General features: G+C 38.5%; 1 protein-coding gene across 1 annotated transcript; it reads right to left on the bottom strand.

Annotated features, from left to right (window-relative positions):
- Positions 1 to 309: 309 nt before the first annotated feature.
- On the bottom strand, positions 310 to 18,836 carry LOC130608121 (synaptonemal complex protein 1-like). Its single transcript, XM_057425805.1, has 13 exons — positions 18,761 to 18,836; positions 14,621 to 14,725; positions 13,716 to 13,840; positions 11,608 to 11,688; positions 9,828 to 9,950; positions 9,074 to 9,166; positions 7,569 to 7,629; positions 6,949 to 7,097; positions 6,299 to 6,502; positions 5,732 to 5,898; positions 5,172 to 5,323; positions 2,662 to 2,739; positions 310 to 425 (listed from the first exon to the last, which is right to left on the bottom strand). The coding sequence occupies exons 1-12, from the start codon at positions 18,834 to 18,836 to the stop codon at positions 2,675 to 2,677; spliced, it is 1,401 nt and encodes a 466-aa protein (XP_057281788.1). The 3' UTR covers positions 310 to 425; positions 2,662 to 2,674.
- Positions 18,837 to 24,136: the final 5,300 nt, after the last annotated feature.

Genomic DNA, 24,136 nt, shown 5'->3' with positions numbered 1-24,136 from the left:
TCGAGCTCTGGCTTGTTACATGACTTCTATTCTTTAAAGCTGTTTTTAAACCTGCCCTTAATTATATTATCAGCAAATACATAATAATTTAAAGTGCAGCAGAAAATCAATTTGTGATCTGTGTGCACATCCTACACATAGTCTGTATATAATTTTTACAAATATTTAATTTTTTACTCTCCCTGTGGTGGACTGGCAGTGATACAGTCCTGTCTAGTGCTTGGACTCATTGGCAACAGTGCTGTGTCCTGAAATGATGTTTTCATCACTAAACACTCATAGTTATGGTCTTCTTTACCCATTCTGACTGTTTTTCTCTTCGGCATCATCACCATAATGCATCTACACTTTAGTGACATGTCCTTGTTCTTTTTCTCTTGAATTCCTTTCCAATGTTCTTTCTTCTTCAAAAAGTGGACTGACAGCTAAATTGAAACAGGCCATAAATACATTAATAGCAGTTCGGAACAGGCACTGTGTCCCCAGCAGTACATATTTACAGTACACTTATCCATTTGTTAGTATAAAAGCACCATTATAGGTAAGGAATGTTCTTTCTGGATAAGTAATGCAAACCTAGAAGAAGCACACAATGAACAGGCATGCAGATAAAAAGTAAAGGTTGTGTATGCTACCTTCTGAATGTTAGGTCATGTCAGTGCTGGAATAGGATTTGCTTCCAGCTTAGCAGGCAGTAATATTAGTGACTTGTCCCAGTTGACTAGTGCAAATAAGCCACTCATACCTCCAGGTATTTATTTTTGGCAGCTGAAAAACCCTCTACCGCAAGAGTATATATTTGCTGTCTAATTTGCAGTGTGCCTTTTTTTTCTGGGAACTTGATATTATTGTCTTCAACCAGTATTTGCTACAGTCAACAAGTGGTTGTCTACAACAACTGTCATCTTGACTTCCATTTGTGCTTTGGTTGACTAGAACTATGGTTTCAAAGTTAATATTTTAAAGTTTTTTACCACATCTATGATTTCTTCAATTTCTTTTTTCACTGTGGGAAAAAAAGAAGAGGTTGAGAAGTTAAAAATATTATTATGGTACAGGAGCCAGCACTTCAAAAAAATCACTGAATAATATTTTGAAGTGGGACAGAATGGAGTTAAAAGTTTTGATTGTTTGTTTGTTTGTTTTATTTGTGGTTTTTTGTTCATTTGTTTGCTTAAAGGGATAAAATTTTCAAAACTCTTAAATGCTTGCATAAATGTTCTGCTATTTAGTGAGCCAAGGGCTTTTAATTCTTACAACTCATTTTACACTCCAGAGATACCACAGAAAGTGCTTTTCTGCTTCCAGCTTTCTCCAATATTCCACTCTAAAACTGGGACCTTGTTCCAGTGTTTGGATCTCTCTTACTGCTCCTTTGTCCTCTGGTAAATATTAAAAAAGCAAAAGCAAACCAAACAAATAAAAATGCAACCCTTGTTATAATTCATAATTACCACCAAAGATATTTTTACAGTTTGGGTTCATTATTTATCGATACAGATTTTTTATACATTAACTTGACTGGCATGACGGCCGCTGTGTTAAAGTTAAGTAGGGAGATAATGATTTCAGGCTATTTTGGGTTTATTCAATTTAAGATCCAACAGCAATATGATAAATGCATTGCTACATTTCAGGTTTTGTTGCATCACTGAAGTATGTGTTTTGGTCCCTTTCAGTAGAAAAAAAAAAAGAAATCAAAGTTATTTATTTCTGTTATTTACTCTGATGTAAATGAAAATGAGATGATAATTCATTTGAAACCTGCTACTAGACAGGAAATCTGTGCATCCCAAATTATTAGAGGTATAGGCATGTTATGGTGCTGGAGTACACCTGAAGAGGGGCAATAAAGCTGGTGAAAAGTGTGCTTGCACTCACAAGCACAAGTCATGTGAGTGGTAGTGGGGTAAACTGTGCTTGTTTAGCCTGTAGAGAAGGAGGTGAGACATTCTCACTCTACAATTACCAGAAAAAGATGTTGTAGTGAGGTGGGTCTTGGTCTCTTCTCCCAAGTAACAAGCTACAGAACAACAGGAAAAGTCAAGTTGTGCCAGGAAAGGCCTACATTGGATATTAGAAAAAATTTCTTCACGAAAAAGGTGGTGAGGCATGGGAAGTGGCTGCCTGGAGAAGTGGTTGAATAACCATTCCTGGAGGTATTTAAAGGACTTGTACAGGTGATGCTTATGGACATGGTTTAGTAGTGAATTTAGCAGTGTTAGGTTAAAGATTGGACTCGATGATCCTGAAGACCTTTTCCAACCTAAATGGTTCTATGATACTAATGTAGCTTTGTAACAGGCATGCCATCAAGGGGTGTAAAAAGATTTGTGTCTAAATAGTAAAATAGATATACAGATGTAAAAACAACACATGTGAATCTGTCATACATAGAAAGGTGTGACCATATTATTCACTAGCTAGCAAAGTTATGCTATTCCTTAATGTAAATGTGTTTAGGGGCTACAGGTATATAACTGCAGATCTCTGCATGCAATTCCCATTGAGATTTGCTCTTCGGAAAAAAAATGCATGTACAGGCATCACAGGATATAATCCAGAGCAAATCTCATATCCCTTAAGAATAGTTAGGAAAAGGAGGGCATTTTTTAATACCTTCTTTTAAAACCTGTGGTATGATACACTATAATATATTACCTTGATTATAATTTCAAAGTTCTGCATGAGTTCCTCTGAATGGTGTCTCTGTCTCCTCAGAACATGTTGCAGGGTCTTCTGAAGAATTCCAGTAATTATATAGTTACATATAATAAACACAATCCAGTAAATCTTGAAAATTAGAAATAGTCATTTTCTCCAACAGAAGTTCACAACCAACTTCCTTTCCCTGCCTACAACACCAAACCAGCTTTTGTGCTGCAAAATCAGTGAAATAGCAAGCCAAATATTTAAAAAAAGATTTTACTATCCTCTCAAATGGACTATCAAAATGCATTGTTAGATACAATTAAATACAATGCATATGTTAAATCCATGCAATGGATATTCTAAGTTTTCTTCAAGAGAGGTTACTTCCTTCTGAATTCTACCTTTGTTGTTGTCCTGGGTTAAGCAGTAGCAGTCATTTTTCTCCTTCTTAGTAGCTGGTGCAGTGCTAAGCTTTTGACTGGGAACAACACTGATAACACTGATGTTTTTAGTTGTTGCTCAGCAATATTTACTCTGACCAAGGACTTTCTAAGTCTCATGCTCTGCCAGGGAGGAGGGGAAGCTGTGAGGAAGCAGAGACTGGACATCTGACCCAAACTGGCCAAAGAGGTATTCCATACCACAATCATGCCCAGTATATAAACTGGGGGCAGTTACCCAGAAGGCCTAGATCACTGCTCGTGTCGGGCTGGATCTCGGTCAGTGGGTGGTGAGCAGTTGTATTCTCTTCCCTTGTTATTTCCCTTATTATTATTATTGGTGGCAGTAGTAGTGGGTTTGTGTTATACTTTAGTTGTTGGACTGTTCTTATCTCAGCCTGTGGGAGTTATCACAGTATCACACAGTATCACAGTATGTTAGAGATTGGAAGGGACCTCGAAAGATCATCTAGTCCAATCCCCCTGCCGGAGCAGGAACACCTAGATAATGTTACACAGGAATGCGTCCAGGCGGGTTTTGAATGTCTCCAGGGAAGGAGACTCCACAACCTCCCTGGGCAGCCTGTTCCAGTGTTCCGTCACCCTCACTGAGAAGAAGTTTCTTCTCAAGTTTAAGTGGAACCTCTTGTGTTCCAGTTTGTACCCATTACCCCTTGTCCTATCATTGTTTGCCACTGAGTAGAGCCTGGCTCCGTCCTCGTGACACTCCCCCTTTATATATTTATAGACACTGATAAGGTCACCCCTCAGTCTCCTCTTCTCCAAACTATAGAGACCCAGCTCCCTCAGTCTTTCCTCATAAGGGAGATGCTCCACTCCCTTAATCATCTTAGTTGCCCTGCGCTGGACTCTCTCCAGCAGGTCCCTGTCCTTCTTGAACTGAGGGGCCCAGAACTGGACACAATACTCCAGATGCGGTCTCACCAGGGCAGAGTAGAGGGGAAGGAGGACCTCTCTCGACCTACTAACCACCTCCCTTCTAATACACCCCAGGATGCCATTGGCCTTCTTAGCCACAAGGGCACAGTGTTGGCTCATGGTCATCCTGTCGTCCACTAGGACCCCCAGGTCCCTCTCCCCTACACTGCTCTCTAACAGGTCATTCCCCAACCTATACTGGAACCTGGGGTTGTTCCTGCCCAGATGCAGGACTCTACACTTTCCCTTGTTATATTTCATCAAGTTACTCCCTGCCCAACTCTCCAGCCTATCCAGGTCTCGCTGGATTCTTCTTTTGATTCTTCTCCCCATCCCTCCAGGAGTGGAGGGACAAAGGGGGGTGGAGTGATTGAGTGCCTGCGTGGTTCTGGGTTGCCAGCTGGGCTTAAACCATGACAGATATTTAGACACAATATACAAAAGACACCTGATTTAAAAAAAAAAAAACAACGGATGTCAAAGAAAAGCTGAACAGTGGGTTATAAGTGTGGAAACTATGTGTTTGCAAGCCGTAACCCAATATTAAAATTTATAGTGATTCACTAAAATGAACATAACTAAAGATGTAGGGAAGCTAAAGCCCTGGTAGAATTAAATCTAGCCAGGGAGATTAAGGGCAACAAGAAAAGCATCTATAGAGGCATGTTGGTGATAAAAGAAAGGGTAGGGGCTTTCTGGAAGAATATGGAAGACCTGGTTTCTCAGGACATGAAGAAGGTTGAGCTACTCAACAACTATTTTGCCTTGGTCTTCACCACCAAGCGTAGCTTGGAGCACAAGTGTGGCTCCACATATTGCCAGAGAAGTTGTGGATGTCCCACCCCTGGAAGTGTTCAAGGCCAGGCTAGACAGGACTTTGGGGCTTTGAGTCTTTGAGCAACCTAGTCTAGTGGAAGGTGTCCCTGCTTGTGGCAGTGGGGTTGGAACTAGATGATCTTTAAGGTACCTTCCAACCCAAATCATTAGATGATTTTATTATTCTATGTTTCATAGGCTACTTTATGGCATGGCAGCATTGTGCATACAAATACTTTTTACTGCTGTGCTCTTTTCCCTTATTAAAACCTGAGTTGGCTGAGGTTAATTAGGGTTCTCTGAATTGACAAGAGGATTTCTCACCTGTCAAGGCTACATAAAGACAATCCCTCTTAATCCAGTTGGGGATTTCCCCTGTTTGGATAGAATCAAACACAATTTTCTCTGTTTCAACACATTCTAAATCAGACTTTGCTTTCCCAAGGTTTCTGAAAAGCTTCATTGAGAGCTGTGATCTGTCATGCAGAAAAAAAAAAAAAGAGAAAAGAAGAAAGGACTGGTTACTTAAACTAAAGGAAAGATGCAATTACCCAGAATATGAGCAAGAAACAGCCTGTAAAATTGTAGGGAAAAAAAGATGTTGATGATGTAGCACAGGTTTGCCAAGTAAGCTTATTTCAGCATATTTTATAACACAATGGATAAAACTTGTGTAAGACAGGCTGAAACTTTTTCCTGGATTTTTTTTTTTTTTTTTGCTGGTGTTTTGGAGTTCCCTGATTTCTTTCTTCAGATAAATGTAGCCTCTACTTTAATGTACTCACTTTCCCAAATATGTACTCTTTAAAATGTATTTTCTCTCTGTGAAAACAGCTGTTTTTCTGTTTTATTTCTATATTTGCTTTATTAACTATCCAATATACCTTTTGTCATCCGTAGGCTCATTTCCATATAATACTTCATAGGACAGAATGTCAGCCTGAGCATTATTAAAGGCTTCTTTCCGATCAGACTTTTCATCCTCGTTCTTCCTGATAAGCTGACTGATGTACTGTTTTGCCTCTGGGACATCACAATATATGGTGTGAACCTACCATGGATCAAAAATTAGAACTTATTTCCTGTAAAGCTGGCACAGCTGTTTGTAATTCATGTAGTTCACATAACTGAAAGGGTAGAAAAGCATGTTATTTCCATGATGACATTCTCATACTTCAATACTTTATCTTTTAAAACAATGCTGATTAAGGAATATGCATGTCAGTCTAATCAGATTTCTTTAGGCTGCGTTTAATGGGTATTTTTGGTGCTTTAATTCCATGAACTATTTTGAAAATCTTATCTGCAGCCTTTAAATCAATGTATGCAGAAAAACTTTTCCCAGTTTTTCAAGACAATAACAATAATAAAAACCTGCACTTTTTTCCTTATTGAACTTTTTAGAAAACTCAGTAAATAATTTTTCAATGTTACATTAACTGAATTCTTACCTTTTTGACAAGAGTTTTCAAGAATAATAGCACTGTGATTTGAGGTTTCATTGCCTTGTTATATCTTCTTTCACTTTGTAGGAGCTCAGTGATTTCTGTCTCTCGTTTCCATAAAGATTCCTGTATCTTTTCCAGCATGGTGTATGCTTGCCAAAGATACCCCTTTTCCATCGACCATTCAGGCTTTTCTTCTTCATTAGCTACCTGAGGACAACAAAGACAACTCTTACATGTCAAGCCAGTATCTAGATTTTCATTATTGTACAAAATTGCCAAGATTTTAATGAGCGAGGTAGAGCAAAAGTGAAGAAAAGCAAAAGAAACATTCAGTAAAGGTCTGCTTGGTTCCAACATTTAGAATGTATTTTCTATAATTCAAAGAAGTAGATCTTTAACAGATTTTGCAGTGAAGTTAATACTATTATTATAATGAGAACAATAGCGTACTATCAGTGGTTCCATGAAAGCAAAAACTGATTTCATTACTGTGCCAATTTATCATTCTCAAGCCACATATATATTTGCACACAGTTCTTGCTATCAGTTAGTCCATGGCTTATTTCAGTCTTTGCAAGTGTCAGCCTGATTGCCTTTGAAATACCTGCAATAATCTTAGAAACAACCAGTTACATTTTCATTTTTGTGCTCACTTGTTCTGTTTTTAATTCTAAAACTTCTGACACATCTGCTTTCTCTCCTTCTGCCTTTTCAGACTTTTGCTGAACGTTTTTCATCTGGAAATTCATAAGGTTACACATTCTTTCCACGTATAGACTGATGATGTGAAGTTCCTGCAAAGCTGAATTGAAAATAATAGGAAAACCAGGTAAGAACAATTTAGGCGTTTCTAACCTGCAGTTCCTAGAATGCTGTCTAGACAAGCCAAATTATGTCCATTTAGAAATGAAGAATTTCCAAAGAACTAATAAATTTTAGTAAGCAAGAATTACATTCATTTCTTAAAACACAAAGAATTTTAAAGAGGTCATTCTTTATTTTAAGTTCTAAAGGAAAAGCTGCAAATGCTGAAATAAACCCACTGAAACCAGATGCTTATTGTAATAAGCCAGTTATGGTAATGAGTCTGGAGTCATGCAGACATTCTTTGGCAATTCAGCATTCCTGTATTATTCCATCTGTGATACAGTACTGCAATGCAAAAGCTTACATTGACCTCAGATGATAAGCACCTCAGTGTAAACAAAAAAAAAACAAACATGAAAGAAAATAGGGAAATCAAGAAACCCCATATCTGAAATAAAAAACTCACTCAGTGTGTGCTGGGTATAAAGGTAATCTCTGTTTTTACACAAATTTTCTAGAATCCAGACCTGCAAGACAACAAAAGAAGCTAGCAGGAAATTAATGTTACTAGTTTTCATTACATTTCCTTGGTGAAAAAAATCAGTAATAGTGAATTAATGTTGCCAGTTATAAGCATAGCCTACACATACGGGCTGTTGTGCAGTAATTAGCTGTTACTAGAAAAGAAATAAATAAGCTATAGGCTACTCAAATCCTAGTAGTTTCACAAGATCCTGTACCAAGATGTCCTATGCTCATATTTTCTTTAGCATTCATCCTTATTACTGGAGTGAAAGACAAGACAAAGATTATGAAGACTCCTGAAACAGTTGAAGAACAAAAGTTTTTGGAAGCACAGTACTCAGGCAGCCCTGAAGAAAATGGTCTCACTGAAACTTACCAGCATTATTTGGTGTAATAGAAATTATTCCCTATTGCTACAAGCCTTAAAACATTGTATCTTCATACACTTTATTATAATATTTTTGCTACATTTCCCTGACATATAACAATTAGGTCAGATTAGGAAAAACTCAGTTTGTCAGACAGGATCAGGATATTGCAGTAGACATTGAAAGTGCTTGAAAAGAGAAAACCTTATTTTTAAATACAAGCACTGTGCAAAAGTTAATCTGAAGGTGGTATTACATCATTAGAAAAAAATAGCTTTTCTTCAGATCTTCACTCAGAAATCCTACAGAAATCTGGAACAGAATCTGTTTCTGAGACTCCTAACACCACCACACTGTTAGCTGAATACACGTCTTGGAGAAGTGCTATGAAAACTGGCTTGTTATAAAGCTATATTGAAGATTTACAAAATTAAGGAAAGATGTGGAATAGGATACTATGCAGAAAATAATTATCAGACCATGCTCTTAGCTGCTATCTATAAAAAAAAGACTTTGTTTTTCTACCTCTGTAGCCATCTCAGATCTTTAGTACACTGAAGTTGCATTATTACAAAGAAATTTGGAAAATTTAAAGTATTTTAAGTACATCCTTTTTTCCTAGGGGCTACCAAATCAGGTAGTTTTGCTGCTACTTGCATTTCAGTGTTGTAATAGCGTAGACGTGGCAAAGCTTTTTGCTAATTTTTAATACAATTGCTAAAAAATATAATAATCAATGTGCCTACTGGAATTTTAAGATTCTTCAAAAGACATAAAATGTGAAATGAGAAAGAAAAATTACAATCTAAAAATTTTTAGCAGAAAGAATAGTATAGTATGACAAAAAAAAAAAATACATGTCATCTTCACTGATGTTTAAAGGCTGAAAAACAACTTGCATCCTCTGAAAAAAAGGGAAGGCATATGCATAGCAGTTCAAACTTAGCTGATTTAGATTTACATATCTGAAGGCAGACAGTGTGATTTCCATGTCCCTTAGCCTCCTGGAGACAGCACACACTGGAAATGGTGATGAGAGCACTGTCTAAAAACTAAAAAACAAACTAGCTTTGTTTACCTTTTCTTCTTCCCATTTCTCTGTTTGTTGCCTCATTTGGTGAAGAAGATCTTCATTCTTTTGGATCAGTTGTCTGTTTCTTTCCCTCAGGCTCTGAAGGCAGTAGAATAAGGCAAAAGGGATTACAGTTTCTACCTTGTGCTCCATTTTCAAAAAAGTCCTATAGTTTGTGGTTTGGGCTTTTTTCCACCCATGTTGAGAAGCCAAAGCCATAACACTAGGACTAGGCTGCTTAGACCTAGGGATATTTCATTTAAATAATAAAAAGTTACCAAGTTACAATGACCGCATGGGACCAGAAGTGGTCTGATTCTAAGGAGCCTCCCCAAAGGCATGAATGTGCTGAACCTTTTCTTTGGCAGCAGAACAGGAGAAGGAACAGGATAAATCTTAATAACTGTCATCACCAGAAAAGGATTACATGCCCTATATATTCTGTGAATATCTTTACACTTTCTTTTCATAAAAATAATGCTGTTTGCAAGTGCATAAGCACAGACACTACAGCAGAACCCAACAATGAGTTTTCATCAGGGGAACAAAGATAAGTCAGGCTATGAAGACTGTAGAAACATACTGTGTAAGGTTTTATTCATTTCCAGAAGAGACACACATAGTTCTGTATTACTTTCACAGTCTGTGTGCCTTCATTTGACTGTCTCTCCCTAGGAAGAAAACATTACTTACCTTGCAGCCTGTTCATGCAACCTTTGGAAGCATCTGCCACTCTTACCAGCATGTAAAAATTGGTTACCTTAGCTGTATCTTGCCAGTGTCTGTTGCTCTTGCTCATCAGCTCCAGGTAAGCTTTTAAATGGGATTTCAGACTACTCATTTTCTCACTATAATGTTTTTTTATAGCTGTCATAGTCTGCTCCTGTATTACAAAACATTATTGAGAAAAGAAATAGTGAGTGAAAACATGAAAGCCAACCATGATAAAGAGAACAGTTTCTGCAACAGGTAATGCTTGGTTCTCTTTCTTCAATGCTTTTCATTGTCTGAAAATATTTCTTATTCATCACAGGAGGTTTTTATTTTCATCCTCTACAGATTTTGAGCAAAACTTTACTGCTAAAATAATTTATCTTTTTTGTTTTCCTGCAGAGCCATTCTGAAAGGAAACAATGAATTCCCTTTGAGCATAGCTAAGTAATTTTAAAGAAATTAAACTTTGCTCAGTAAAAAATAGCTTGCTAATATAAAATAGAAGTAACATAAAAAATAGCTCTCAGCAACAGGAATCATCTAAATAAGTCAAGAAAATTTTAGGAGAAATACAAACAAACCAGAATCTTTTAAATGCACAGATATTTGCAGTGCTTCTAGGAATTATTTCTTCTTTCAAATGCTTTAATTAATAATACATTGCAACAGCCAAAATGAAAGAAATTCTTTGAAGAAAGATCAGTACCATCCCTGTGTTTGCATCTGCGCCCAGCAGGCAACTCTGTCTTACTCTCTAATGGTGTTCTTGTTTCTCTTTTTTTCCCCATATCGTATCTACATATCCCCGTATCTACATATCCCCATATCTACAGGGTCAATTGAAAGTGTAAAATGTGACTGTGTGAGGGTTAGATTCCTATGGAAGCACAGAAATGGACCTACACGGGTAATCAATGCTTGTGCAGATGTGATAACCTGAGAATAAGATAAATTCCTGTTCCCTACCAAAGGACGCCAAGCATCTGTAGACTATAGGTAGGGAACTTCCTCAGATGTGCTTGACAGTCTGAAGACAGTGGACAGTCTGTCCACTACCTTTTAGACTTTCCAGAGGAATTACTGAATCTCTTCTCTGCACCCAGAATAAACTTTAATTGTGTGGAAAACATACATCTGCATAGGAAAAATATGTTCCTGTCTTACTCTGGATTGGAAAAGGAGAATGATCTGACAGATAAGCATAAAGAAGAATCATTGGCTGCAAGTTTTCAGAACAGTGTAGCAAAAAATCAAGTGGAAAATTTTGTATTTTGGAGAATTACTGACTAATGGAATGTAAGAATGCTTCCACTAAGAAAATTGAGACACTGTGGGGTTATGGTCATGGGAAGGACTCAGCATTCCACAAAACATATTGACAAAGTACTTCAAGACTAAAACAAAGATAACTGCAAAGTAGAGGAGAAAGTAGCCACAGAGCAGAAGGCTGTAAAACTTTCCAATTCGGCTGTGAGGGAAGGCAATGCAACTTGGCATAGCCCTTCACAATAAGACCGTTCCTGAAAGGCACAACCTACACAAATGTAAACGTTCTATGGAGTCAGTCATTAGAGGAAGGTGGCACTTACAAGAAAAATTTAGCAAAAAATAAAGTTACTAAATCTCTGCAAGTCTACAAGACAAAAAGTAAAACCACATTTCACAAAGTTGTAAGATCAATTACACTTAAAGATATATTGTAATTATTTCTAGAGATTGGAATGAATTCATGAACACAGATGGAAATGCGAATGAAATAGATTTTATCTCTTTCTCAATTTGACTAATGGTGGTACACAACAATATTAATGCTCCAGAATAATTACCTGGTTTTCTTTCCTTATATTGTCTAGTTCTCTTATTATCTTCATGTGTTTGTTTTTCATTTTCTGCATGTCTTTTACAATCTATAGAGCATGAAAGAAATTATCAAGTCAGAGTGCTAGTAACTCCAGTTATAATGAACCATCAAACAGCTTGAGGTGCATTTCTCAAAATGACACATACAGTATAGTGAACTTTGATCTTGAAAACAGATAAATAGCCAACAGGATTGCAGGTGAAAGCTTTCAGGGTTCAACAACTAGAAAGTATGTTAAGTTATTGAATAAAAATCTGTACGTGAACTAGATTTTCTTTTCCGGTCCTAATATGGCATCTCCACCTCTTCCTTTTTACTGTAGTGACCCAAATTGAATATGGAAGCTGACATTAAAATTATTCTACAGCTCTTGAAAAAAAGGTAGATAGGGGTGAAGATTGCATTTTTTCACTGAAGAGTTAGATAACAAAAACTGGTTACAGAATACACTCTATTTTATTTTGTATTCAATTAAAATAATTTGAAAACCTGCATATTTGCTATAAGGTGTACAACATGCATATTTCATGACTAATAAAACCAGATGTATACTTAAAGAACTGGCAAAGTGACTCTTTCCTGTTTGAAAATGAGTCATTTAAACTTAAAATTTTATTAGGATCCTTAATGACTTCATTTTATTAATTTTATTAATCCAATTCATAATAGTCACAAAAGGAAAAATCTATGATCTCCTATCCAATTTTTGCTGCCTGCTTTTTTTATTAACATATTTCTCTGGTAGCTGCAATGCCAAATTACACAATGCTGATACTTGTGCATCTTAAATGTGCAAGATACAGATGCTTTACAGGATGAATTACAGCATTAATGAACATGATTATATGTATACTATAAAAATCTAGAAGCTTTCCATAAATGTCCTTGGTTTGAGGGGTTTTTTTTATAAGCTTAATATGATGCAGATTCTGCTGGCAGTAAAGAGCTCAGCTGAAAACAGATTAAAAAAGAAAAATATCTCATATTTTTTGTGGTGGCTGATGCATTATTTTAAGAAGTTGTGGCTGTTAGCATTGATCTGTGATCTTTGTGAGTATTTACAAACAGTTAACATGGAACTAAAAAAGTAAAAAATATCTTCTGTCTGACACTGCCACAGTCCAAATTATACAAATGTAGCAAAGCAACTACATGGTATTGAAATATACTGTCCTATTTACCCCCATGAAGGAACGGTATTGGAGAGAAATTTTAAAGACACAGTCTAAGATATAAGAGGCCTCTTCTAAGAGAAGACCGAAAAGATCCAGATGGGCTTATTCCTCTTATCACCCACAGATCTTTTGGGTGTCTTAACGAGATTGCTCCAGCTATTTTAACTTATAGCTAGCTGATGGGTCTGTACCCTATACCACAGAAGTTACCATACAACTTTACTGATGCATAATGAAACAAGAGTACAAGAGCATGTCTAAAGGAATAAATAAGCCAATGAAACCAACAAGCCACGGTCAGCTCTTTTCATATATATATATATATATATATATGTATATGCACATATATGTACACAGATGCTGCATAATATAGACAAACTCTGGGAGTAGGGGGAGGGAAAGAAGAGGCGGGGGAGTGAGGGAAAGAGTTGCCTGACTGGGTTTAAACCACCACAACCTCTCACTGCAAGTGAAAAGCCACTTCCAACCATCAAGAAACAGGATGAGAAATACATTGGAAGGCAAGGGTTTTCTCCATTTTCAGTTACAAGTGAGATTTTTACTTTTAGACAACCACCTGGAACAGGCAAATTTAAGCAGTTTACTATTCAATCCTAACTTAAGATGGTATTTCCATTTTAACATTTGGATTTTCATGTCAATATTCAAAATTTAAATTCAGGTTTCCAAATGTGAAAAAGAAACCTTCTACGCAATGAGTGCATAAATTGAATTTATAACCTGAAAATTATGATCACAATTCATTATGATAAGAGGCACTTGATTCAGTTAAAAGGTTTTTGTCTTGTAAATTATTCATTCATGATGGGTTTTGTTCTGTTTTTTTTTTTTTGGGGGGGGGAATGGTGTTTTGTTTTGTGTTATTTGTTTTTTTTACCTTGATGACAAATAATGTAGCTAACTGATATGGAATATATGGCTCTTCTTCTTTGGTTGTACATTCCTGCAGCTCTGTTCCTTTGCGATCAGCATCAGAACAAACTCCAGATATGTTCAGATGACCTTCTGTAAAACAAAAATTACTTTATAAGCTGGAAGTATAGAATTAAAATGCACAGCAACCCCAGATGAACATATTACTTCTTTTTTAATTAGAAAAATCAAATATATTTTTTAAACATATCTTTTTTTCTGATAGCAAAGAAAATGGACCTTTGGGAGAAAAATTTTAGTAACTCTGACTTCTCATTTTTGATCTATGAACACAATCACACATAGTTATGTGGTTTGATAATTATTTGTTCATGACTACTCTGATGTTAATTACTTCCATATTTTTATGTCATTAAAATAAAAAAACCAAACAGCTTGGGTTAAAAAATCATGCAGAAATATGCTGCCTATTAAGAAAATTAACTTCCGTCACAGCTAAGAATTTGGCACTTTAAAATCTCCTTAAAAACTACCTTTTACAAGTTATTTGATAGACCCAGTTATTGGAGTATGATATAAAATTTTAAAATCTATTTTTATCCTGTTTTTTATTAATGAAAAATGCATTTTTCTCCCAATTGGATCTCTCTGGCTTAACACAATAGGTGACTTACTATTGGAAAGTTAAGTATCATAATCCTAAACTAAGTATCCTAATTAACTAACAGGTGTATAAGGTTAAAAGAGACTGATCTCATTACTTAGAATGCTGCCCTGTATAAATCAAAGCTATACATGTTCATTCAATCAGAGCTCACATAAAAAGGAAAAAAAAGAACAACCTCCCCCATTTATGCAATGTATTATGTGTTCCTGAAAGCACGAATAACATTTGCTACTTAAATATACCTTTTTCTAGAGCTGTGTTTTCACTCCATCCAACCAGGGAGTTGAGAAATGACCACTTGTTTATATTCATTCCAAGCTTGTGCAGCCATGATTTTTCCTCTCCATCTGTTAACAAAATTCAGGTGCTAAAATCAGGTGAAAATAATTGCAATTCTCTGAATTCTGTTAATTCACTAATTCATTGGATTTAAATGCGGTATACACCAACTCTGTTGGGACTAGAACAGTTTTACATGAGTAAAAGGGATACAAAAGAATACAAAAGAATGAGAGATTGGAAAGTCATTGAGAGACTATAGAGAGAGTGTAAGAAGGAAGTAATACTTGTGTCCTGGGTTCAGCAGTAGCAGTCATGTTTCTCCTCCTTGGTAGCTGGTGCAGTGCAGTGTTTTGACTTTCAGCTCGGGAACAGAGCTGATAGAGATGTTTTGGTTTGGCCAAGGACTTTGTGAGCCTCATGCTCTGCTAGGGAGGAGGGGAAGCCAGGAGGAAGCAGAGACAGGACACCTGACCCAAACTGACCAAAGAGGTATTCCATACCACAGCACGTCATGCCCAGGAGGTAACTGGGAGTTAGCCGGAAGGGCTGGGAGACTGCAGGGTTGGAGGAGGTATCGGTCGGAGCTTGGTCGGGCTTGGGGGGCGAGTTATCGGTCAGTTGGTGCTAAGGTGTTGTATTCTCTTCCCTTGTTATTTCCTTTATCATTATTATCATTGGTGGTAGCAGTAGTGATTCGTGTTATACCTTAGTTACTAAACTGTTCTTATCTCAACCCGTGGGAGTTGCGTTCTTTTCGATTCTCCTCTCCGTCCCTCCGGGAGTAGGGGGAGGGAAAGAAGGAGGGGAGTGAGTGAACAAGTTGCCTGACTGGGTTTAAACCACGACAGTTCTTTTTGGCGCCCAACGTGGGGCACGAGGGGTTGAGATAACGACAGATCTGACCAGATTAATAGTCACTCATCACAATGCTGATTTATTGGCTCTCAGAGTTGTTCTTGTTGATCTCACAGCTTCAGAATGTTGTAACTTACTTAGAGCCAGTATTTGCTGTGTTAGTGTTTATCAAGTGTGGGGCCTGGGCTAAGGTTCTTGTCTCACTGTGCTTTATGGCAATGGCTTGTAATACGGGCGGGCTCCAGCAGCAGGGCGGGACGGACGTGGCCGTGGACTTGTACCTGGCCGTCCGGCTGCTCTTCACCGTCCTGGCCCTCACCCTACTCTCCATCTTCGTGAAGCTGCGGGGAGCCGAGAGGGAGCGGCCCCGGGAGCCGGCGGCAGCCGAACCGGCCCAGGAAAGCGGCCCCGGGGACCAAGCGGCGGCGGGAGCAGGGCCGGAGGCCGCGGGGGAACGGCTGCCGGTGGAGGAGGTCGGGGCCATCGAGGAAAGGAAGGAGGCGGCTGCTGAGGAGCGAGAGAAGGCGGCGGAGGAGCCGAGCCCCGCGGCCGAGCCCAGCCCGGTGGCCGAGCCCAGCCCCGCGGAGGAGCCGAGCTCCGCGACGGCCGAGAGCATTTCCCGGAAGCCGCCTGCCGAGCCCCAGGAGGATGCAGGAGACCACGCAGCATTTCCCAGCAAGGCAGAGGAGGAAGAGCTGGACTCAGGAAAAGAGAAGCTGGCGGTGGGAGAGCCGGCAAGCACAGCGGCTACACCAGCCCCAGTGACAAGTACAGCAGCATCAACTGAGAGTTCTGAAGGTTTCGAATGGCCTTTGGGTATCCTTGGGACCTGCCTGCTGATTGTGATGGGGATCAGCATGTTGGCACACACACAGGCTGTGTTCTACCCACCACCATTTTGTCTGATCTCAAAAGTTAAGCAGAGTCAGGTTTGGGTCTTGTCTGGGGTTAGACGACGATGCAGGGGGACCAAGAGGTTCTCCCCAAGGCTGGACAGCCAGGAGTGGCAGGGTGTGTGTGACAGTATGGGCAAGTATCTAGTCCACTGGGCCCCCCCAGTGCTTTGGAAGCGTCGGAGATGGAAGGCAGCTGTATGGAGTCCCCAGCAACAAGCTGCAGAAACTGCTTAAGGGGACAGTGAATTATTTTGAGCCTGGTGGGCCCATGGCACTTCAGGCCATCAGAGCAGAGATGCAACACAGAGATGGACTCATGATCGAGGGGTGGACTTAGCAATGGACACTATTGCCCAGGTTATTCACGAGTGTAAACACTGCACACAGTCTCTCCTGCTCTGGAAGACTGTTGCCCCACGTTGGGCGCCAAAACGAACTGTCGTGGTTTAAACCCAGTCAGGTAACTTGTTCACTCACTCCCAGTGAGTGGTGCCGAGCTGACAACAATCGAGGTCCGTGTCTGTCTCCCCCCCCCCCGCCCCGCACCGGGGCTCTCCCCTTCCCCGCTCCCGGAGGAACAGGGAGGAGGATCGAGAGAGTGCAACTCCTACGGGTTGAGACAAGAACAGTCCAGCAACAAATCACCACCACTACTATCAGCTAAAACAATGATAAGGGAAAATAACAAGGGAAGAGAATACGATACCACCGGCCAAGAAAGCGAGTTCCACCCGGAAGCCCCTGTCCTTCCGGGTAACTCCCAGTTACCCCCCCACCCTGGGCATGACGTGCTGTGGTATGGAATACCTCCCCGGCTAGCCTGGGTCAGGCGCCCTGTCTCTGCTTCCTCACAGCTTCCCCTCCTCCCTGGCAGAGCATGAGCCTCACAGAGTCCTTGGTCAGGGTAAACATCACTTAGCAACAACTGAAAACATCGGCTTCACCAACACTGTTCTCAAGCTAGAAGTCAAAACACAGCACTGCACCAGTTAACACAAAGGAAAAACATGACTGCTACTACTGAACCCAGGACAACTTGTTTGAGACTTGAATGGTTTCACCTGATCCTGAAAATACAGATATATTGAATCCAAATGCTGTACTTCAGACTTGTTTCTCATCTGCAAAATCTGTGTCAAGAAGAGTATCTTTAGATCAAGTTACTCTTTTTTTTGAATTCATTACTTTCATCACTGTATATTCCAAACATATATATCAGCTTTTGTTCTGTGAATTAGGTCAATGAAGGATACATGTTAAATTTTATGTAGAAGAGCTGCTTCTGAAAGGACTGGACCTCTCATGTCTATATCCTTTTGGTTCATATTTGGCTTTCTTTCCACCACCTTGGAAACTATCTGAAGCGACAGTTGTTCCTGAAAAAGCCCTTCACGTAAGTACTTTAAACAAAATTAGCCTCTAGAGCATCAGTGCTTGCAGGCCAAGAGTGTAGGTTTTATCTTTCCATCTAGGATAAAGATTAATCTTAAACCCTGGAAAGCAAATATACAGATATAGTTTCCTACAGTAAAAAAATGAATTAATATGTAATGTGCTGAAATGACTGCAGACTTCTCCATCAGCTTATTACAGTCTATTGGAAATATATTTGGAACTCCTACAAGTTAATTCATTAATGATAAAAATCAGTCTATATGCCTTTTCTTTAGTTTAGCATCTCATAGAGCATATGACTCCTAAAACTACTGAATATGCCTTTTAACACCGCTCTTATGATTTAACTTATGCAGAACTCTCTGGCATGGTAAGGACAAGACATCTGTAAGAGTTCTGTATTTGTCTTTTCAATGCCATCAGTCAGACTGGCTCTCAAAAGGCATGCAAGCCACCACAGTACCTTTCAGTTTAATCCCCCTATAATGTAAGGCTCCTCAAAGCACACATCTCTCCTTTCTCAGTTTACAACTAGAATCAAAGCATATGGCACAGACTAGGCAGCCACATTGCCATTTCTGAATAACTGCAACTGTATGCTTTGACAGGTTTAGACAGCGTGGTAAGTTGCACACCTTGTTTTAAAAGGCACAGAAGTTACAGATCTAAAACATTGCTAGCTTTAGTGTTAATGGGTTAAAGTCAGGAGGTGTATCTTGAACATGAGGAAGTTGAGGGCTTATTACCTATATGTCAAATCATAACAGGGACTCTCCCATTTAGTCCACAATCACATTCATCTATTATTCGAGTTGTGTCATCACTGATGGTGCAATATAGACTGTAGCAGTTCTGCTTCAGTGAGAATACAATATAGCAATGGTGTATCAATCTGGCCTTTTATAGAAAATAGCCAAGTACACCCTCATTCAGAATACTGGAGACACTGCTTACCCTCTTCACATGTGTCTTCAATCAAAACACTTTTAATAACACATGAAGGATGGTCTTGTATCTCCTCTGAATACATATCTCCCTCAATAATGCTGCCTGGTAGAGGAACAGATGACTGATTGGTGGTCTGTGGTTTAGTTTCAGGATCAATTTTTACTGAATCTTCAGGGATTTGAGAGCCTGAAGGTGTAACTGATCGCTTCCATGCTTCTGGAAAAAAACAAGGCAAATAATTATTTTTAATAAAATACAAGAAGGAGGTATTCAGTTGAAAGATTTGAGAACAGGTATCATTAAAAAAGTTGAAATTTGAAAGATCATACCTGAAAGAGAATTTAAGATAAAAATACTGCAAACTTTCAGCCAATTGAGAAGTAAGCCTGTATGAGTTTCTTAGAAATTGAATAAAACAAACCCATAGTTTTTGGTCTTTTCTGTCTCATTTGAAATCTAATATGATTTGGTGATTTAATCTTAGTTTGACTGCCAGATTTAGCTGAAATAAAAAACACATCAAGGTCCATGAAATAGTTTCTAGAATTCACCATCTACCCTGAGCAAAACCTGCCAAGTCTCATTCAGTGTCCACCCAAAAAGACATCTCAGACACATTTTTCAACACATAACTCTTGGACAACTTTTGTCTCTGGATCTCCTTAAGATGTCTGTTCTCTCATTATGATGAAATTCCACTGTGTACCTACAAAAAATTTTCCTTTTTCCTGAATTTCAAATAAAACTAAAAGATCTAGTAGCAGAAACCCTGTTTGGTTTTGATTTTTTTTTCTTTTCCATGTGGGAGGGTGTTTTATTTCTCCGTTTATGGTGGGTTTTTTTTTTTTCCTTTTTTTTTTTTGTTTGTTTGGGGAGTTTGTTTTGTCGATTTTTTTTTTTTTTTTTTTTTTTTTTTGGTTGTTTTTTGTTGGTTTGTTTGTTTTGGCCTTGCCAGACTCATAATTTCCATTGAGAATGACACTGCTTTTTCAGCTCTTCATGGTGTATGGAAAGATAAAAAGAACAGACATAAACTCCCATATGAGGATAAAATCAGATACTTCATTCTGAACCTGAAATACAAAAGATAAGCTTTTCAGGAAGCAATCAGAGCACATGAACAGGAATTAAAATCTAGGTGGCTATAAATTCAGCAGCTGTACTCATGTCATTACAGAATTCTCAGCTATTTATGGGTCTTACCATTGGTGCTCGCTCACTGACAGTCAATATTGCATTAAAAAGACTAAAGCCTTTAAAATCTTGGCTCATACACACTGTGAAGGCCTAAAAGTTACACTTCCAGAAACTAAGGAGGTAATCAAAAATTATGATGTTGGCAAAGTAATTACTGAAAATAACATGGACTGTTTGAAGTTGTATATATCTAATGAACCCAACAGAATGTTTTCATAGGACAGATTGAGAAATGCACCTTGAGCAGGGATTGTATTTTGTAAGGATAAAGGATTCTCATCTGACCTTCTTCTCAGCTACAAAGGGTAACAACATTAATGGCAAAGCTCAATAAACTTTTCTTTTGTAATGCTCTCTTTAAAGTATTCCTGAGTTCCTTTCCCGTAGGAAAAAGTCATAACGATTTTAATTATCTTCTTCTTGCCTAGGTGCTTTTCTGTTGAGAATGGAATGAATCTATCGCACATCACTACAGAACACTGAAATAGCAGAGCAGTTGTTAAAAATATTACTCTACACCTTGCAGTATAGAGCAGTAGAAGCAAAGAACTTCCTAGATTGCCATTTTATCTTCATGTCTCAGTATATCCTGTAACAACTTCAGCTCTCCATTTTATGCAGAAGGTGTAGGTTAAACTTGGATTCACCTGTAGCCTGTATAGCAGGCTCCACTGCCAACAGACTTTATTCCTCTCTTTGTGTTTCCTTTCTTTGGTGTATATAAGTGATGGAAATTAAGACCTTTTTGAGACATGAAACCAGCTTATCACTGTTGACCAGAATTCCTAGGAAAAAACCTCTTGTCTGAAAGAGTTGGGTGAGTTAAGGAAGCATCATAGTAATATTTATAAATGTTTTAAGCCAAGATTGGAGAGCAGCTATTGAACTATAGCATTTATTAGTAAGGGGCTTGTATCTGTAAAGGGAAAACTGTCACATATTTGATTCTGATTGGGATGTAAACAAGGATTTTTCACACTGTTTTTTAGTAAATAAGATTATACTATAAAGTGTTTTAATCTATCATCAGTTTCAGCTATCTGCCTCAAATAACAGTGATTTAGAAGGAAAGGACTAAACCTATTAAGCTTTGATGATCTTTCATTTATGCAGTCAGGACGCTACCTATTTTGACTGAGGCTAGAAGTCCTGCCTTTATGGCCAGGCTAACCGGCCTGCAACCTAATGGAAGTAATTCCCTGAAAACTTCATCTCATGATTAAAACTCAGTCTAAATGAAAGTACTTTCACGATTTAATAAGTTTACTAGTAAAAGTCTTTCAGACTGTAAGGTCTTCATTAGGTTAGTGTCTTCCTGTGTACTTGGAAAGAGGCTGACCATATAAAATAAACCACACAGGTTTACTGACAGTGAACTCTACCCCAATCTTTCCTTTGTGATTAGGGTATGACACTGAAGACTTCTGGAAAGAAATAGCTATGCCTGATGTGTCAGAGCAGGACTTTTAATAACAGATGCTTCTAATGAGCAGTAAGAAAATACATGCTTCATCTCTACAGCAAGAGTGCAGACAGTAGTTGGTGACGGAATGTTAGAAGTAGTTTCGAGCTTCATTTAACCTGCAGTCATTTCTATGTAGTATTTTAGATATGGCATAACTAGATTTAGGGTTTGGATTGAGGGACTAGATCATTCTACAAAATGGCATTTTATCATCCCTTCCTTCCCTGAGATACTGCCTATTTCTGCCTAGCATTACTGAAGATGTAAAAGGAAAGACTTACAATTTGAGAAATGGAGGCAAACAGATTCCTTGGGGTAAAACCTGAATAGATTTTTTATTCTTTTTTATTAAAACGATTTACTGGAATCCCCCATTGCAAGGGGGTTGGACTAGATGATCTTCACAGGTCCCTTCCAATCTAAACTATTCTATGATTCTATTACTAATTTTCATGTCACCCCCACTTACAAAAGTGGATCTCAGTATGTTATTTCTTTCCAGCTTTAACTCCTGGATCAGACTGTTTCCATGTACCAGTCTATTTTTGACACTCAGAGGGGTATCTTTTTTATTTGAAAGTTTAAATTTTCATGCAAAGTTTTAGTTCCTCTGTCAACATAGGAACTTTCTTCATGTCATCCATCCATGAAAATTTAGCACACAGCACTCTTATCACTCATTCTTATCACTCACATCACTCATTCATTTTGCATGACCAGCAGGTCAAAGGAAGTGATCCTGCCCATCTACTCTGCTCTCGTGAGATCTCTCTTGGAGTATTGTGTACAGTTGTTGTGTCCTCAACATAAAAATGATGACATGGAACAAGTCCAGAGGAGGGCCATAAGGAAGATCAGGGAACTGGAGCACCTCCCGTGTGAAGACAGGCTGCGAAAGTTGGGGCTGTTTAGCCTGGAGAAGAGAAGGCTGCGTGGAGACCTCATAGCAGCCATCCAGTATCTGAAGGGGGGCTATAGGGATGATGGGGAGGGACTCTTCATTATGGACTGTAGTGATAGGACAAGGGGTAACAGGTTAAAACTTAAACAGGGGAAGTTTAGATTGGATATAAAGAAGAAGTTCTTTACTGTGAGGGTGGTGATGCACTGGAATGAGTTGCTCAAGGAAGCTGTGAATGCTCCATCCCTGGGGGTTTTCAGAGGTTGGACAGAGCCTTGGGTGACATGGTTTAGTGTGAGGTGTCCTTGCCCATGGCAGGGGGGGTTGGAACCTAATGATCTTAAGGTCCTTTCCAACCCTAACTATTGTATGATTTTATGATTCTATGATTCTTTCAAGCGTTAGCTTGTGTTAGCTTGTTGTTGCCATATGGTATATGGTATGTACAACTGGTAAACATTTGATGGGAAACAAAATGTTCTCACATTCATAACCCTCATAGTGATGTCTGAACATGAACCTTATGCAGTCTGCATGGAAAACAGTCAATCATCCTCAATGCAGATCATCAATGCATAACCAGCTGTCACAGAATGAACAGTGAACAGCTGTCTGGCTACATTTCCACTGGGATGATTAGAGGACCTAGGTAGTAGGCTGTGCTGAGAAATCTGCTTGGTTGAGATTAAATCTGAGATTAAAACTGAAGCATGGGAAGCACAGAGGGTTGTGTTGTTGGTTTTGGTTGTTGTTTTTTTAATTAAAAAATTCAAAATAGGAGCAGTCTCTTGATTTATAGCATGCTCGGTTTACAGTTAGGCAACACCCTGTTGCTATTTTATGCTTAAGAATTAACTGTGCACTTCAGATGTGGTTGTAGCTGAAAAGAGCTGATCCTGCTGTGCTGCTTCATGCCAACTCCATGTTTCCATTTAGCTACTCTTTTGCTATACTGATTTCTTTTTTATGCCTTGCATCAGCATATATTGCTTTATGACAGGAAGTCATTTTCTTTTTATAGAAGTGGCCCGATACTGCTTAAAACAGGCAAATAAGATAGAAGAAGACTACTTATTTCAGGGGATGTAACTCATAGTTTTTATCTCTTTTTTTTTTTCCCGGTACCAGAGAACATTTATCACTTAAAAAAAAAAAAAAAAAGATACCAAAGCATGCCAGCATGGAAAAACATGTTTCTATATTATCATTATTTTATTATTATTATTATTATTATTATTATTATATTGCATTGTAAGGACACATTTTTGTCACGCATCAAAAGCATTTGCATATTAAAACCTGGATTTTAAAGTGATAAAAATACAGTAAAACATAAAACCCATTACTGCACTACACTCTTGATTTCCTTTTTCCTTGTAACTAATCCCCCCTCAAAACAGATGAGATAAAAGATGAAGCAGATGTGCCATGTTGTGTGTTGTTATATAAGAAGAGTGTTCCAGAGGATCTCAAAGAAAAAAGCAATTGTTCTGGCACTTCCTTTCTTTGCAGTCAAGAAATATTATTATGTAATATGTGGTTTCCTTGAGGTAAGAGCAGCTGTAATTTAAGGCAACATACACACAGGTAGTCCTCATGTAGTTACAGTGTTGATATTTTTAATTCTCACAAGTAGTACAAAAAGCACAGGCAAGCCAAACATTGTGGGGTGTGGCTGCCCTATAATACAAACATGTGAGCAGCAGTCATGAGAACCTGACACAAACCTGTAATACCCGCACTATTGCAACTAGTTTCAGAAAATTTCATAAATGGACTTAGGCTGCAGCTCTGTAAGGAAGCTGGCTGATGGATAAGC

This window comes from Pezoporus wallicus, unplaced genomic scaffold, assembly GCF_028554395.1.
Source record: "Pezoporus wallicus isolate ANWC-B61680 ecotype Strahan unplaced genomic scaffold, APGP_CSIRO_Pwel_v1 contig_7485, whole genome shotgun sequence".
In the NCBI taxonomy this organism is placed as follows: Eukaryota; Metazoa; Chordata; class Aves; order Psittaciformes; family Psittacidae; genus Pezoporus; species Pezoporus wallicus.
The sequence above is the reverse complement of the archived record's forward strand: the minus strand, read 5'-3'. Positions and strand labels throughout refer to the sequence as shown.

What these genes read in the sequence shown, in the direction of transcription:
- LOC130608121 (XM_057425805.1), bottom strand. Translation starts at nt 18,836, where the DNA reads ATGTATTCAGAGGAGATACAAGACCATCCTTCATGTGTTATTAAAAGT. An exon ending in ATATAAGGAAAGAAAACCAG is followed by an intron (nt 9,951 to 11,607) that starts GTAATTATTCTG and finishes TTTGTAATACAG; the next exon opens with GAGCAGACTATGACAGCTAT. An exon ending in ACTGGCAAGATACAGCTAAG is followed by an intron (nt 9,167 to 9,827) that starts GTAACCAATTTT and finishes TACTGCCTTCAG; the next exon opens with AGCCTGAGGGAAAGAAACAG.